The sequence below is a fragment of the Centruroides sculpturatus genome, unplaced genomic scaffold (assembly GCF_000671375.1).
Source record: "Centruroides sculpturatus isolate CEXI.00-Female unplaced genomic scaffold, Cexi_2.0 scaffold234, whole genome shotgun sequence".
NCBI classification, from domain to species: Eukaryota; Metazoa; Arthropoda; class Arachnida; order Scorpiones; family Buthidae; genus Centruroides; species Centruroides sculpturatus.
Window position 1 is genome coordinate 271,713 of NW_019384411.1, and position 18,072 is coordinate 289,784.

Consider the following 18,072-nt stretch of genomic DNA (forward strand, 5'->3'; position numbering starts at 1 on the left):
TTTATAAAAATAAAATTTTATTAAAGATATAAAATAAATTTTTTCCAAATAAATTTTCAAGAAATTTATTTGTCTCAATCCAAACTCCTTTGTATTGAGAAGTTTATAAATTAGTAGTAGAAATTTTATAAATTATTAAATTATTAAAATTAGTGGAGGGGGTGCTGCTCGCTGCGAATAGTGTTGGTAAGCTTTTTTGTGAGCTTTTTTGAATTTTAAAATTATGGAAAATATTGAGATCCAAAATATTAATTTTGGATAATGGTGTTTGAGTTGTTGTTAATATTAAGTGGGGTAGAATTAAATCCTGGTTCTGTTGATCATACTTCACCAAATTCACAGATTCAATCATCAGCATCTACTGTAAAATGACGTTGTTCTCTGAGTGAACCTTCCTTGATGTTGGCGAGATTGGAGGATTTTTTTTCTCTTCAAAGATAGACCTAAGTAAATCTATTCCTAAGGAGATTATTTCATATTTGGACAACCGATTTGATAAGCTTTTTTCGACTCTAAATGAGGTTGTTACGAGGATTGACTGGTTGGTTAATTTACATAATGAACATGACCAACGATTAACCCAGTTGGAGGTTAAATTAGAAGAAATTTTCCAAACTTAAATAAAGATGACATGCAGTGGAAAAATAGTTTGATCTTGCATTCTATATACAAGGTGTCAAATGAAATGAGAAAGAAAAAATATGTTAATTAAAGGTTTGACTGATGACAGTTTCAATTTGAATAGGAAAGTGCAAAACCTGTTTTCTAAACTGAGAGGTGAATCAATATCAATTCCAACAGTTAAGTAGTGAAATTTAACCGATCAGATACTGTATTGGTGGAATTAGTCATTTGCAGACAAGAAATTAATTTTTGGTAATGTTAGAAAGATAAACGCTAATGATGCATTGAAGAATATACAAGCTTTTGATAATTTATGTTGGCGTTCAAGATTGAGACGAAAAACACTTCTGCCTTTTTTACATGATTTTTTACAGGAAGGCAGGAGAGTTTGACCTATGGTTGATGTTTTGCAGGTTGGCACTGAGATGTATACTTACAATCTAGATAGAAGAGAATTATTAAAACTTGATTTTTTAGTGGAAAATAGAATGGCAAATTCTCAGTCTTCATTTTCTGATCCAAGACTGATGGATTTCAGATGATGAAATTTTAATATTTATAATGAAATCCATCAGTTGATATTGGTTTTTTCAACTGTTAATTTTTTCTGATTTTAATAATTTAATACCTGATGATAGGAATTGACAATATATCATCAGGAATTACTAAAATTACATTTAACANTATGTTGGCGTTCAAGATTGAGACGAAAAACACTTCTGCCTTTTTTACATGATTTTTTACAGGAAGGCAGGAGAGTTTGACCTATGGTTGATGTTTTGCAGGTTGGCACTGAGATGTATACTTACAATCTAGATAGAAGAGAATTATTAAAACTTGATTTTTTAGTGGAAAATAGAATGGCAAATTCTCAGTCTTCATTTTCTGATCCAAGGAAATGTACAGCTGGATTGAAAGTTTCAACATAGAATTCCCAGGCTACCCTTTTAACAAATCTGAATGATAATGGTTTTGTTAAACATATTTCTAAAACTGATATTTTGGGACTGACCGAGACTTGGTCTACAGCTCCACTGTGTTCAAGAGTTAAAAGCATTAATTGTAGATTAAAAGTTTTGAGGTAATGGCTACTAAAAGTTTAGGAAGGGGTAGACCTTTGGGCAGATTACTTTTAGTTATAAAAGAAGACTCAGGGAAGTAAACTTGCTGCTGTCATGGCAACATATAATGGTTGTTAGAGTGAAATTTAACCGGAGGCAAAATAAAGGATTATGAGAAATGGTAGTTATATTGGCATATCTTCATATTCCTATCTTTGAAACTTTAATTGCAAATTTGGAAGATTTGATTTCTGATTATATTTTAGATTATGATCTTCTGCTGATGGGTAATTTTAATGTGCGAATTGGCTTGATTATGGACACTATTTATTGTGGGGATGCAATTTCAAATGTGAGAATCCGAACTTTACAAAAAAATTAATTGTCAATGACCCCATACTTGCATAATTGTTTTCTCAGCTACCTGAGAAAATCTCCACTTACACTTTCCCAACAACAAAATCAATGCATTCCCATGATCTTCTGACCTTTTGGCCAGGCAATATCGAACTGATATCAATGTTGTTGGCCAAAGAGTGAGTCGTTGCGTGTTCCTTTTGGAGTAAAGTCAGCACCCAACTTTCTCCAATTTTTATTGTGTTAGGGCACAAACCTACCCGATGGTATATTCTATCTACTCATCAACTCGCCCTTGGACATTTTATTACTAAAGCCTTTAAATATGAACTATTGGATACTCAACCTTTTACCAACAATTTTAAATGAGACTAAATGGGACGTCGGCTACAAAAGGTATTTATCACCACGCGAATCTCATGTAAACTCTCTCTCTCTCTCGCGACCACTTCGTTAAATAGGTTGGTTAATCTAACATTATGATACGTATCCTGTAACCCTTTTTTTAAATTATTAAATGGTTATTTGTTATTAAATCTAGAGTCTGAGTGCAGTACTTCCGGTGCACTGTCTCTCAATCCATTTCCATTCTGAATCCGATCACCCGTGCATGCGGCCGCTCGCGTGATCTATGTTGAATCCGAATCAACACGCTGTCTCGGCTTCCATGTCAAACAAGGCACAGTGGTGTCAGTCCTGACAAGGCACTAAAGAGGTGCTGACCCTCCAGTCACACAAACATCTGATTGTCAAATGATAAAATTTGAAATAAATGAGGAAATTTACTTATTGAACTAGTGAAATCTTATAATTTACACATAATAAATGGTCGATACCCTTTTGAATCATCAGCAGACTTTACTTACACGTCCAACCTGGGTGCTTCAGTAATCGATTTAGTGATTTTGAGCGAGAGTCTGGTAGAGAGATTGCATAAATTTTTTATTTCTGAAGATTATATATTTGACCATCATTTGGTAATTTCTGAAATCCTGATAGACACTGACGAGGATAGAAAAGCTAACTTGAGTGACAAGAAAAAAGAACTAATCTGGAAAGAAGACAAATCTGGTTTATATTTCTGAAACAGTTTTGGCTAAATACGTAAATATTGTCTTAAGTGGTGGAATAGAGGGTAGATATTCTGCAATTCTGATTTGATTAAGTTATCAGCTGAACAATGTAGAATGACAACATACCTGAGAATGACAAAATTACTGTCTTTAGTTTGGTTTGACAGAGACTGTAGAACAGCAAAGAAACTAAAGAACAGGACGCTGAGGAAACTTCAAATATCCCGTAGTAATGAGGATTTAATAAAATATTGTGATTTAAAGCAATCTTTTGATCATTATGCAAGACTAAAAAGAATTACTGGTCAAGTAGTAGACAGTTGCAGTCTGCATCATCTTCTATACAATTTTGGTCTATTAATAGATTTAATAGGAGAAAGAAATCTGATAATCAAATCCCTCCTCATGACTGGGAACATTTTTTAGAATATAACTTTTGCATCCAAGTTCTGATTCAATTCGTGGTTTTGACTGTGATAATATCTCTTCTATTTTAGATGATCCAATTTCATTCTCTGAGTTAAAAACTTCAATTTGCAAACTTAAAAGAAAATCAGCCCCTGCTATGGACAATATAAAAAATGAATTTATTATATACATACCTGATGAAATGTGTTTAGAATTACTCAAACTCTAAACTCTTTAACAAGGTTAAGGAAACATAATTTCCTGAGCATTGGAAAAATGTGTTGTTGCAAATGATTTACAAGAAAGGAGACAAACTAAATCTTGAAAATTATCATCCAATAGCATTGTTAAATACCTTTAGAAAATTGTTCGCTGGAATTTTGGCAGATCGGTTGAATCAATGGATAATAGAATTTAAAGTTATTTCCCAGTTTCAAGGAGCTTTTGTTAGAGGAAGAGATACTATGTACAACGTCTTTATACTTAATGGTTTAATACAGTATTTCCTGTCAAGAAAAAGACGTAAAGTCTATTCAATATTTGTGGATTTGGAAAAAGCTTCCGATAGAATCAATTTTAATATTTTATGGGAAAAGTTACATTTATTAGGAGTTTCAACTTCATTCAGTAAGCTACTTAAAAATTTATTTTGTAACACAAGGTATCACGAGAGGCAATCTGGCAAATACTAAGGGTGTCCATTTCTGGTGGTGCCTCAGGGAACCTTTAGGCCCCCTGTTGTTTATATTATTTATTAACAATTTACTGCAATTGTTGAGAACTCGCTTAAATGCTATAATTCAAACTAGGTCAGACCAGCTGTGGATTCAAGATATATCATCTACTTCAGCTAAACAAGTTAATTTGTTTGAAGTGTGTTTGGATTGGTGTACAGAAAACTACTTAAACTGTGAGACTAATTTTTCCACAGAAAGCCTCATTATACTACTTAGACTTTATAAATTTTTGGTTCTGTTAAAGGGCTACCAGATAAATATAAAAAAATAGTTTTGTAGTTATTGTGAAAGTAAAGAGGAAGAGAATCTCTTAATTCACTTGTTTGGTTCTTGTCTAGTGATGTATCAACTAAAATGTTTTGTACTAGAATAAGATTTCAAATATAATCATTTGAAAAATGATGTCAAAAATTACTTTATTTAAGATTTTCTCCTTCTCTAAATCTTTAGAATTTTTGCGATAATTTATTACTATGTGTATTAAATAACATTATATAACCAAATTGTTCCCCCATTGTAAGAAATAATTTAAATCAGTAAACATTAAATTAAATTAAAATTAAAAAAATAGTGGTTGTAGATGGTCCTCTTTTTAATTATTCTGAAATCTTAACATTTAGTTTTTTGAGAAATAATTACATTTAGATAGTCCTTGGTCAACGCAGTGAATATCTTTCTTAAAAGCAGCATTTTAAGCAAACTTTTTTTACAGCACTTCGTAGTGACCTTCAGAATTACATTATGCCAAAAATGTAATGCATAATATAAAAAAATTGTTCGTAATAAATTGTTAGCACAGATATATTAGTCTTCAGTTAATATAATTATTACATATCTACATCTTAATATTTAATATAAAATGAAATATAATGAATTTGCTAATGTTGTTTAATATAGCNATTTGGAATTGGTCATTAAATTTAATATGAGATGGCAGCATAACTGTCTACCTATAGTCAAATTAATTAATTCTTAATAATTAATTATAGCCTGTACATAGCCCAAGAATTTGGTATACCATTTGGCGTGTTTATTATATAACGGGCTATGGTTGTTGATGTTTAAAAGTAATTTGTGTGATCACAAGTTTGGAAAAATGTGTGATCACATGAGACACTAAGATGCTAGAGGAATGCATGCTGAACACAGATTGCTGGAGCATGCGCACAATTTGAGACTTTCCCTCTATTTGTCACTCATTATGCGAAACATCGCTAGTTAAGCAAGGCAATTTTTTACAATTTGTTTTGCTTGTTATGTGAAACACTCGTTATGCGAGGTTCTACTGTATATGCTTTTTAACAAATTAAAGATCTTTTGATATTATAATAGATATTTTTAAAATATTTTATTTAATTATTAATATATGTTTAAAGATTTATTATTATGCTTATCTTAACTAAAAATAAAAACTCTGATTATGAAACTATTTTAGAACGTAAAAAAGAATTAAGCAAGATGAAGCATTTATTGGATATTCTTTCTGATCCTAATAAAAGGTAATTCAATTTTTCAATATAAAATTGTAACATTTATGAGACACTTCAATTCTCATTTAAGAAGAGAGGTTTCTAACATATTCAATTATTATTTTTTAATTATTATTAAATTTTGGTGAATGTAAATGCTCCTATTTCTGGAAATGCAAGGAATTATGAATATTTTTTTATATTGTATGAATAGAGTTTACTTATATTAATTAAAGTGAATGAGGGGAAAAAGTGTTTCTTGTTACTTTTGATATGTGATGCTCAGTTAAAAATGTTTCAGAATTTCTAAATTGCAGATTAATTTTCTAAAATTAGGAATTCTAAAAACCATAATGATGCTTATCAATAAGAAAAAAACTAACACAATCATCTAATATTCAATAACTGTCATAGAAAATAATCTAACATAAAATGCCATGTTAGATTATATGAAAAGGAAAGATATTATTTATAAGTCAGAAATATCAGTGTTCATGTGATAAAGTATTCCAAAAAGTTTGGCAACCCTTGGTCTAACACCTTTCAGGGGAAAATTTTTGAATAGAAATAACATGACTTCCTGTTTGTATTGGAAGTTCATATATAGTTAATTAGGGCCTCTTGTTCCTTAAGTTTCCATATTTGATCTCGTCTTTAATCTATCTAACTTTGTTCTTGAGATTAAGGAAAGATGGATGGACAGACGACAGTAGGAATTTATAGGTCTACAATTTTTTCAAATTGCAGCCCAATTAAAGAAAATAAATTTTATATTTTAAAACTTTGTTTTGAGTAATAAGATGTTTATGCAAAAGGAATAATTATCTTGGATTTGTATAGGCTTGCACTGGGTGACTTAAGTAGTGAGGATGTGATATATATACACAACTTTGTGATTTGACCTGATTATATAGAGAATAATCTTTGTATATGACTAGATTCTTTGGATTGGTAGGATGGTGTCCTTAATACTTTGGCCATCTGGATACTGTTCTGTTTATTGTAATTGACAAATTACATATTTGGTAATATTTGTTTGAACAAATTTGCATATATTATTTTAATAAATTCTAGAATACATTATAATTATTTATAAATTACTTAAATATTTTTCAAGCATATAAATTTATAACTATAAATAAAACACTAGCAATATTATTTATAAAACTTCTCATTTATTTCATTTTTGTTTTAGAAAAGCATTTTATCTTAAAATTAGGTAAATGAAGATTATAATTAGTAAATACTAAATTAACTTCATCTTGCAGAGAATCAACACAAAAAACACAGTTTATATAATCCAGGATAGTAAACAATTCTTTTAAAGGATAAACAATATTGAAATAAAGTAATTAATTAAAAGCACTGTCATGAAGAACATTTTAATTGTCTGAACCTAAGCATTTGAATTTTCAATTTGATTCATTTGGAAACAGCATCAACTGAAGAAGATCAAGTTATATTTGAGCAAAAGAGCTTTTTAATTATTTCAGTTTAATATTATTTATCTTTTAAACAAATTGTTTATTATTATGATTTATGTAAATTGCAATTTATTATTATTATTATTATTATTAAGTTTAAACTAAATATAGTTAATTATTCTGTATATAAATATGATTTTTTTTACCTAATGTAAATTTTTTGTAAATAATAACATATAAAACTTTCCTATAATGAAAAGCATTATCCATAAAAATGTAAAATATAAATATAAAAATTATGAATTTAGAGTTTAAGAATGCAAATACCTGTTGCTTTTTCCAATTATACATAAAAATTTAATCAAATATGGAACATTTACTCATGTATTAACAATTATTTTGTTTTTTATAATTTCAGATGTTCAATGGACATTTTACTGAAGTGTGAGCAAGTTTTAGAGAGACTGGAATTTAAAGTAACGGCGGTAAATAATTTAGAATTAGTACAGCATGTGGTTATAGGAATTTTTATTTGATGGTGATCTATTTCAGTCAGAATCATCTGCCGCCACCAGTAATCAGTCTATTGTGGGACCGTCTAAGCCACCAGAGCAGAATATTTGCCAACCGTTAATCGACGCTATAAATTATCACATTAAATCTCCATTATTTAATCACACACTGCAAAGGACTTTTGGACCTGCTGTTGCAGCATTAAATGGTCCACGAACTGTGTAAGTATTTTAAGATTTAAGTTACTTTATATTATAAATTCAGTTATTGTAAAATTACTGAAATAACTTCTGAAGAGCTTCTTAGTCTGCATACACAGAAATGATACGTCATACCATAAAAAATTAAATGACAACTTTGTTAATTTTATGATCATTGTTATTTAGAATGGTTCAAAAATCAGTTAAGCAGGTTATAAGAAAGTTAATTGAATTTACTAAGTTTTGAATCATCTTATATAAGTATATATAAATTTTTAATCAACAAACACATATTATATCTATTGTAAATAATTTATGGATGTATATCTAAACATACTTTAAGATATTATTGATTTAGCTATAATCATAAGCAGCTCAATGGCTGAGGCTGTTAATACATTAACCTACTACTTGAAGGACTCAGAATTGAATCGGGGATGAAAAATTTTTGAAATTTTTTGGAGGTGGTCTGTCCCTTCTGTTTAGATTTTGTCCCTCCCCACCTAGTCATTCTCATTTTGGATTTGACTGAACCTCTGATGGGTAGGGAGAAAAAGACCCATTTAATGCCTGTGGGGCAGAACAAGTCAAAAATGGAATAAAGAAAGTACAGTAGACCCCCTATAACACGGTAGATACGTTCCGTATTATATAAATTCCGTGTTGTATGAGTCACTTAAATACATGAGCCAATCACAGCCCAGCACGTGTGCAGTTTACGGACTATGGTAGTTTGAAAGGTTTTCTTTCATAAAATTAATCGATTCTAGATTAATTTGACTCAACATTTCTAAATCACGTATAATTTTTTGGAAATAATCCATATAAACTATGCTATAAACAACAAATTGTAGATTACTTACTGAGTGCGCACCATTCGAAGACACCGTTACTTAAGCTTGTTTTCGTCATGGAGCGGCTCATCGAACGGCGGGCACGTGTTTCCTGATAAGTTATTTTTCTGCAAAAAAATTACTGAACTTTGGAGACATTATTAATATAAATATAATTTTTATGGCCGTTAAATAATAAATGGTTNATTTGAAATAAATGAGGAAATTTACTTATTGAACTAGTGAAATCTTATAATTTACACATAATAAATGGTCGATACCCTTTTGAATCATCAGCAGACTTTACTTACACGTCCAACCTGGGTGCTTCAGTAATCGATTTAGTGATTTTGAGCGAGAGTCTGGTAGAGAGATTGCATAAATTTTTTATTTCTGAAGATTATATATTTGACCATCATTTGGTAATTTCTGAAATCCTGATAGACACTGACGAGGATAGAAAAGCTAACTTGAGTGACAAGAAAAAAGAACTAATCTGGAAAGAAGACAAATCTGGTTTATATTTCTGAAACAGTTTTGGCTAAATACGTAAATATTGTCTTAAGTGGTGGAATAGAGGGTAGATATTCTGCAATTCTGATTTGATTAAGTTATCAGCTGAACAATGTAGAATGACAACATACCTGAGAATGACAAAATTACTGTCTTTAGTTTGGTTTGACAGAGACTGTAGAACAGCAAAGAAACTAAAGAACAGGACGCTGAGGAAACTTCAAATATCCCGTAGTAATGAGGATTTAATAAAATATTGTGATTTAAAGCAATCTTTTGATCATTATGCAAGACTAAAAAGAATTACTGGTCAAGTAGTAGACAGTTGCAGTCTGCATCATCTTCTATACAATTTTGGTCTATTAATAGATTTAATAGGAGAAAGAAATCTGATAATCAAATCCCTCCTCATGACTGGGAACATTTTTTAGAATATAACTTTTGCATCCAAGTTCTGATTCAATTCGTGGTTTTGACTGTGATAATATCTCTTCTATTTTAGATGATCCAATTTCATTCTCTGAGTTAAAAACTTCAATTTGCAAACTTAAAAGAAAATCAGCCCCTGCTATGGACAATATAAAAAATGAATTTATTATATACATACCTGATGAAATGTGTTTAGAATTACTCAAACTCTAAACTCTTTAACAAGGTTAAGGAAACATAATTTCCTGAGCATTGGAAAAATGTGTTGTTGCAAATGATTTACAAGAAAGGAGACAAACTAAATCTTGAAAATTATCATCCAATAGCATTGTTAAATACCTTTAGAAAATTGTTCGCTGGAATTTTGGCAGATCGGTTGAATCAATGGATAATAGAATTTAAAGTTATTTCCCAGTTTCAAGGAGCTTTTGTTAGAGGAAGAGATACTATGTACAACGTCTTTATACTTAATGGTTTAATACAGTATTTCCTGTCAAGAAAAAGACGTAAAGTCTATTCAATATTTGTGGATTTGGAAAAAGCTTCCGATAGAATTAATTTTAATATTTTATGGGAAAAGTTACATTTATTAGGAGTTTCAACTTCATTCAGTAAGCTACTTAAAAATTTATTTTGTAACACAAGGTATCACGAGAGGCAATCTGGCAAATACTAAGGGTGTCCATTTCTGGTGGTGCCTCAGGGAACCTTTAGGCCCCCTGTTGTTTATATTATTTATTAACAATTTACTGCAATTGTTGAGAACTCGCTTAAATGCTATAATTCAAACTAGGTCAGACCAGCTGTGGATTCAAGATATATCATCTACTTCAGCTAAACAAGTTAATTTGTTTGAAGTGTGTTTGGATTGGTGTACAGAAAACTACTTAAACTGTGAGACTAATTTTTCCACAGAAAGCCTCATTATACTACTTAGACTTTATAAATTTTTGGTTCTGTTAAAGGGCTACCAGATAAATATAAAAAAATAGTTTTGTAGTTATTGTGAAAGTAAAGAGGAAGAGAATCTCTTAATTCACTTGTTTGGTTCTTGTCTAGTGATGTATCAACTAAAATGTTTTGTACTAGAATAAGATTTCAAATATAATCATTTGAAAAATGATGTCAAAAATTACTTTATTTAAGATTTTCTCCTTCTCTAAATCTTTAGAATTTTTGCGATAATTTATTACTATGTGTATTAAATAACATTATATAACCAAATTGTTCCCCCATTGTAAGAAATAATTTAAATCAGTAAACATTAAATTAAATTAAAATTAAAAAAATAGTGGTTGTAGATGGTCCTCTTTTTAATTATTCTGAAATCTTAACATTTAGTTTTTTGAGAAATAATTACATTTAGATAGTCCTTGGTCAACGCAGTGAATATCTTTCTTAAAAGCAGCATTTTAAGCAAACTTTTTTTACAGCACTTCGTAGTGACCTTCAGAATTACATTATGCCAAAAATGTAATGCATAATATAAAAAAATTGTTCGTAATAAATTGTTAGCACAGATATATTAGTCTTCAGTTAATATAATTATTACATATCTACATCTTAATATTTAATATAAAATGAAATATAATGAATTTGCTAATGTTGTTTAATATAGCCTAATTCTTGTTATATAAATTTTTCTTTTTATAACAAAATTTATTGAAGTTTTTAGTAGATCATATAACAATGTTTTTCAAAAGAAAATGTTTTGGCATTTCTATAAAGATTTCATTTTCTTATAAATTGGTAATGAAACTGAAAATGTCTGAAACAGTTAATATTTTTGTTTATTAAGTTTTATAATCTCTGACATTTATTTATGAAGCCAAGGAATTTTACAAACATTTATGGAATTCTTTTACATATCCCTTCTTTCATAATACATGTATTTAGCAATTTAATATTTAATTACTCTTTTACATTAAATTCTAAGTAAAATTTTTTATGTAGAAAAAAAATAATAAAAAGTTCTATTAGATTTATTACATTTTATATTTATGTTAAATTTATTTTACAAGTATGATTTTTCATGTTTTCAGGATACCAAGTCCTTTGTCAAAGAAGAGAAAGCACGAAGAAGACAATTCGGAAATATCAAATGTCTTACAGGGAGAAATTGCACGATTAGATCAGAGATTCAAAATCCAGTTAGATCCTGTTCAACATCAGGGTTCTCGTACAGTACATCTTATTTGTCAACTTGGTAATTGCTTTTATTTTTACAAGTAGCATAATGTGTCAAAAGAAACTGAAATATTCTAGAATTTATATAAGGATTTCTTAAATTAATTCATAAAATACGATCAAACTTTGATTTAACATCACTGTTTTGTCTACCTCTGCACTTTGCACTAAATCAAGTATAGTGCTAAACTGGAGGAATTGTCATTAGATAACAGTGTCATTTGCAATGCAAAAAATGTACAATTAGTAATTTGCAGAAACAAAAAGGCATTACAGTAAAACCTTGATTTAACAGACTAATTCAGGCAAGGGGTATCTGTTAAATCTGTTAAAACTGAAAGTCCATTACTAATATAATAGCCATTGTTTGTGTATATGAATTTCTTATAACTCCTGCAATTTTTGTCCAATCCAGAAGAAATTTTGCTTATATTTGTTTTATGTTTTGACAGAAAGTACAGGCTACTTATTTTGTGGAAATATTAGCTATAGAATAAACATTTTATGGATTTTGGATCGGTGATTGCACTTACATTGCATTGACTTCAGTTACCATGTGACATTCATGCTTGATGAGGAAATTTCCCTTAAGTTGCATTTTGAAATATTTTGGCAAATGGCATATTTAAACTTACTTCATTAAATTAAAAATTAATGGCTGCATTGTGTCACTTCTATAACAATTTTCTTTTAAATATATATAAACTCTAAAAATAAAATATTTTCAAAATATTAATGAGTAATAAACTCTTTATATCTGACTTTGAGTGATTTATCAAGACAAATACACCAAATAGCAAATGAATACTAAACCTTTATTTTAGCTTTTTTTAAAAATTCCATTTTCAATGAATCCATATGCATTTCATCCTTTTAAACAGACCTTGTCAGTGGATACATAAGAGAAACATTAAGAAGATTGGATAAAAGGTTAAAAGAACACAAGGCTGCAATCTATTTGAAAAGACAAGAATCACCATGATACCAACATTGTAATAGTTTTAATTGTAAAATTAATAGAAACGATGTTAAAATATTGTATAAATCTAAAAATTTGTTAAAAAGAAGAATTATTGAACATTTCTGTATTAAAAATTATGCAAATGTAATTAATTTAAATACAGGTATGATTGTAAATGCTTGCTGGGACAATATAGTCTGGTATAAAAGGAACAATAGTTGGCAATTATCTATCCACTGATGAGGCCTGTTAAAAAAGGCGAAATGCATATGGATTCGTTGAAAATGGAATTTTTAAAAAAAGCTAAAATAAAGGTTTAGTATTCGTTTTGCTATTTGGTGTGTTTGCCTTGATAAATCACTCAAAGTCCGGGTATAAAGAGTTTATTACTCATTAATATTTTGGAAATATTTTATTTTTAGAGTTTATGTATATTTAAGAAGTTTATTACCAATTCCATTGTTTTTAATTTGTATATATAAATTTTCTTTTAAAAATATTTCCATAGTGACCACGTGCCATTCTATTATCCAATTGGAAGTAATGATCTAACAAGCCTGTTATTTAGAAAGTGTTATTGCTCATCTAACTAATGTACTATACAGTATGTACAATTCATCTTTGTTTTATCAATGAGAAATTAAGAAGACTCACTATTATGTTGAAAAAAATTGCCTAAAGGAAAATGTAAGAGTAAAATTGGTCAGGTAAATTCTAGATCTAAAAGAATAAGAACAATCGAGACTCCTGAAGACCGTAAACGCCGACTTGAGCAACATTGAATAAGAGTGACTTTATCAAGGGCTGCAGAAACAGCATCACAATGTCAAGCTCAATTTGAAGCTTTTCTCAATTCTTCAATCTCTACTTTCTCATAGAAATACAGTAGAGCGTCGATTTTCCGAAAGTCAATCATCCGAAACGTCAATCATCCGAAAGAATTCAAATCGGCAAATTTAAATTTTCGCCAGTGCTGTGGCGCTTCAATCTTTGGCTGTGTCTTGGGTTACTCAAATATTATACGTTTTTGATACTAAATTAACATCTGAAGTATAATTTTTTATTGTTTATATATGTTTCAATATATTTATTTTGTTTGTACAAAATAAAAAAATAATTTTTAACGATACAATAGTCTTTGTTAGGCTTAACATCGATGAAAATTCAACGCGAAGCGACACGCAATGGATAAAAATTTCGACATCAGATACGTTAAACTATTTTTTCGTATGTAAATCAGTTATCCGGACAACCCCAGTCCCCAATTGATTCGGAAAATCGACGCTCTACTGTATTCTGTCATGCTTGACAGGAAAATTTATAGTTATATAATAAAATAGGATTCTGAACATGTATGTTAAAAAGTTGAAAAATTAATTAGTTTATCTGTTTTTATGTATATACGGTGAAAACTGCTTAGGTGACCACCTGCATTCGACAGGCACCTGTCAAAATGGGCAAAAATTTCTGGCACTGAATAGTTTATCCGTAGAGTCTTCGTATAAGTTACCTGTGTAACGTGACCGCGGGCATTGATTTTTGGTCCGAAACAACATACAACGACTGTAATAAGTGATCACTTCCGCAAATATATCTGGTCTAAACTCTTGTTCGAACCCACCTGGGATACTGCTCCCACCCTTGAAATTCATTAACACCAAATGCAGGTGTTAATGAATTAATCTAGAAACAAAGGAAATTCATTTCAGTTTGTTCAAAATTGTCCTAAAAAGGAAAGAAATGCAAAGCGCTGTCGTTAGAAGATCGAGTTAAAGTTATCACAACAGCAATTAGTGGCAAAGTTTAACTGTAGGAAAATGAAACTGATTTTACCGTAGACCAACAGTATTTTCCTTGGGGGTATAAAATATTGTATACAATACAATTAATTGGCTGATCTCATCGTTTGATAAAATTTATTTATATTTATTTATTTATTAATTTTGAAGCTCATATACAGTACATGTGCGATAAATAGTTTCTGTATCAACCTACCTTATTTCCACGATATTTTTAGAAAAATAATATCCAAATAATTTTCACACGCAAAATATTCATAAAACAATAAATGCATTAATGCAAAAATCAGTTTTACAGGCAACCTTCCTTTTTTGATTCCGCAATGACAATCGCAGAATGTAATGGAATCGTATAATGAGAAAAAATAATAAAATTATTTTATTATTAATTAATAATTTTTCTTATTGTACTTAAGAAAATATTAAATATTAAAAAATACAGTATTTTTAAAGTTAAAATAAGATTAAACTAACGAATACCAAAACCAAAGTGATGTAGAGATACGACGTGCTTGTATATCGATGACATAACATACACATAACTGAGGAGCGAACGAAAACAATCAAGTTGAATTAATTAAGTCAGAAAAAAGAAAGTGTGCATTATAATCGAGAAAATGAGACTATTGTATTAATCTTTAAAATATTGGTATTAAATCTGTCTTATAAAATCACGATGACTTCTGTAAATAGAGTAATCCGATAAGAATAAAATACAATACCAATACCCTAGCGTTGAAAAAATTTGTTTATTTTTGCTCACCTCGAGTTTTGCTTAGTAGAAATGGCTAAAAAGTGTACAAAATACGTAGAGAAATATGGTATTACAGCACCACCTATATTGGATGACCACTTTTTGAAGGAACCATGGGTGGTCGCCATAGACAGGTTTTACTGTAGATATAATTGTGTAATTAAAATCAAGTGTGTATGGAAAGTTTACTTTTAAGGAAAGTTTTCTAAATGTATTATTGCTTGCTGTAGATTTGAGACTGTAATAAACATAAGATCTAAATCAAAATAAACAAACATTTTTAGGAAAATACACTTTAATTGTATTTAACTAAACAAATAAGTAACGTTTTTAAGAGTGGCAACTCTTGGATTGGGGGAGAAAACTGTTAATTTAATTATATATAAAAAGCATTTTTAAATGAACAGTGTGTTAAGTTTCACATATGATACATAAACTGGAAATTTTGTCTGTTAAATTGTGGTTTTACTGTGTTTAGATTTATGGAGATCATCATTTATGAGTATTTGCTGGTGGTTTGAGAACACTACCAAGAGCTACTGTAATTTGTTTGGGCTTTCTTTTAGGAGACAAATAAATGTTTTCATTAAGTATTAGCCAGCATTGCTACTATGAGATGAAAAAGAATAGTCACACCAGATTACAAATAAATCACAATATAAATTTATTGCTCTGTGTACATATTATCAATGCCAGACAATAGGTTTATAGTGAAATATACTTCATTAAGTATTTTTGAGAATTCTTTTATTTTCAGAAGCTCTTAATTCAAGAACAAAGCATTTTTAAAACTGTTTTTAGTTTTGCATTCTGTTTTTAAAGACTGACTCAAATTCCAAATTTTAAACATTTGTTTACAGACTTTACCAGCTGTTTTAATGTTATTACTTTGACATTAAAACAGCTAGTATTCTATTAATGCAAGGAAATCTTTAATCAATTTTGTACTGTATATTAATTGTTATTAAAGAATCCTTATTACTAATTTAGTTGCTAAATAATCTTAAAGACAGCTGAGATAATCTTTGAATAGCTATTTCAAATTTCAGTTTTAAATTGATTTTTAAAAATTTAGAAGCATCTGTAGAAAATATTTTGTTTTTGAGTTATGTATAAGAGAATTCTCAAAAGTTCTTACTTTTAGAAGGCAAAAATAAACTTGTTTATTAAATTTAAAAGAATTATTTTGTAGAATCTGGAATATTTCTGCATTTACAGAACTTTGGGTTAGATCTAATATCAATTTTCAAAATAATTATCATAAAAATGATAATAAATACAACATTATTAGATTATTAACTCAAATTACTCAAAAAAAATTTTCAAAATTCAAGTGAATTTGAAAATTAGTTAAACAGCAAGTCTCTGTGAAAACAGGTTTTGGTTTTATTTCATAATTTTATATTCAATTTTGTTTCCTAGTAGTTTAAAATTTACTATTTACATGCAGTTTTATAGAACTTTATGTAGTTTATTCAATTTTTATATTATTTAAACTAATAAATTAGAGTTTGATTAATTTTAACTCATGAAAAAATTAATTTCATAATTTAAAGTAAATCATTATATTATTATTGTTTTTTTTTGTTGAGATTTTAATTGCTAATTGAACTTATGAGTTTTGATGCTATTAAATAAAATTTGTTTTTTAAGTGTTATTTCACAAAAATAAAATTTATAGCTTTTTTTTAAAATAATTTTTACAATTTAAATTCATTTATATTTCAGATGATAAAAATCTTCCTTGTGTACCTCCAATTACAATTGCTGTGCCTGAAAATTATCCAGAGAAACCTCCTCACTGCAACACAACCAAAGAAGAATATGGTTACTATTTACATATTTATATATTTTAATATTAAAATAATAATAAAGTCTAATTTAATTTAAAATTTTTAAAGATTCTACTCCATTCCTTCAATGCATACAGAAAGTGTTATCTTCTCAATTGAGCAATATGCCTGGGAAATTTTCTGTAACATCATTACTGGATGCGTGGGTATGTGAAAAATGTTAGTGTTAGTTTTTATTAATATTACTTTAACTTTTATTACAACTTGTAAAAGTGTAGTTAATATTAAATATTAAATTTAAATTGTAAAAATTATTAAATGTTAAGTTTATTTAATTCTACAGGGTCTTCCAAAATGTTGCTATCATTTTAAATTATTGTAATTTAAAATGATAGCAACATTTGCTATCATTTTAAATTACAATAACCAGCTGAGTTTCATTTCCCATCTGCATTCTGTCTTGTGATCTGTTGTCTTTAGGAGGCGCCATAAACAAAAATGGCAGCTCCTCAATAGAGAAGACACTTTGTATTCTGCAGTTTGAAAAGTTGGAATCACTCATCATTGAGCAAGATGAATAATCTACAGGAGCTGTAGAATTGTGACTGCTGTGGAAGGAGTGACAATTCTATAGCAAGTGCAGGGAGAATTTGAGTATCAGTTGGATATGTGCCATGTCACACAAGGTGCATATGTTGAGATATTGTAATGGGCAAATGTGAAACTTGGACAGTTTCCAATGTTTTAATGTGCATTACAATGTTCTTGGATAATAACATATTAACATAATTACAATAATTTGTAATGGCAGCGTTTTTTTTGGAAAACCCTGTATTTATTACCAAAATTAAACACCTTATTACTGGATATTTCCATAAATTAACCTTGATCTTAATTGTGGAAAGTGAAGGACAGCAAAACAAATGTAATTTCAGAA

The 18,072-nt window shown here is 28.9% G+C and overlaps 1 protein-coding gene across 1 annotated transcript in view; it reads left to right on the forward strand.

The window, feature by feature from the left end:
* Positions 1 to 18,072, forward strand: part of LOC111619032 (mediator of RNA polymerase II transcription subunit 15-like) — a 47,033-nt gene that overhangs the window by 19,448 nt on the left and 9,513 nt on the right. The window contains exons 12-17 of the mRNA XM_023360672.1: positions 5,655 to 5,759; positions 7,572 to 7,638; positions 7,706 to 7,887; positions 11,684 to 11,847; positions 17,071 to 17,169; positions 17,244 to 17,341. Coding sequence (XP_023216440.1) covers positions 5,655 to 5,759; positions 7,572 to 7,638; positions 7,706 to 7,887; positions 11,684 to 11,847; positions 17,071 to 17,169; positions 17,244 to 17,341 — 715 coding nt within the window. The remainder of the gene's footprint in view (positions 1 to 5,654; positions 5,760 to 7,571; positions 7,639 to 7,705; positions 7,888 to 11,683; positions 11,848 to 17,070; positions 17,170 to 17,243; positions 17,342 to 18,072) is intronic.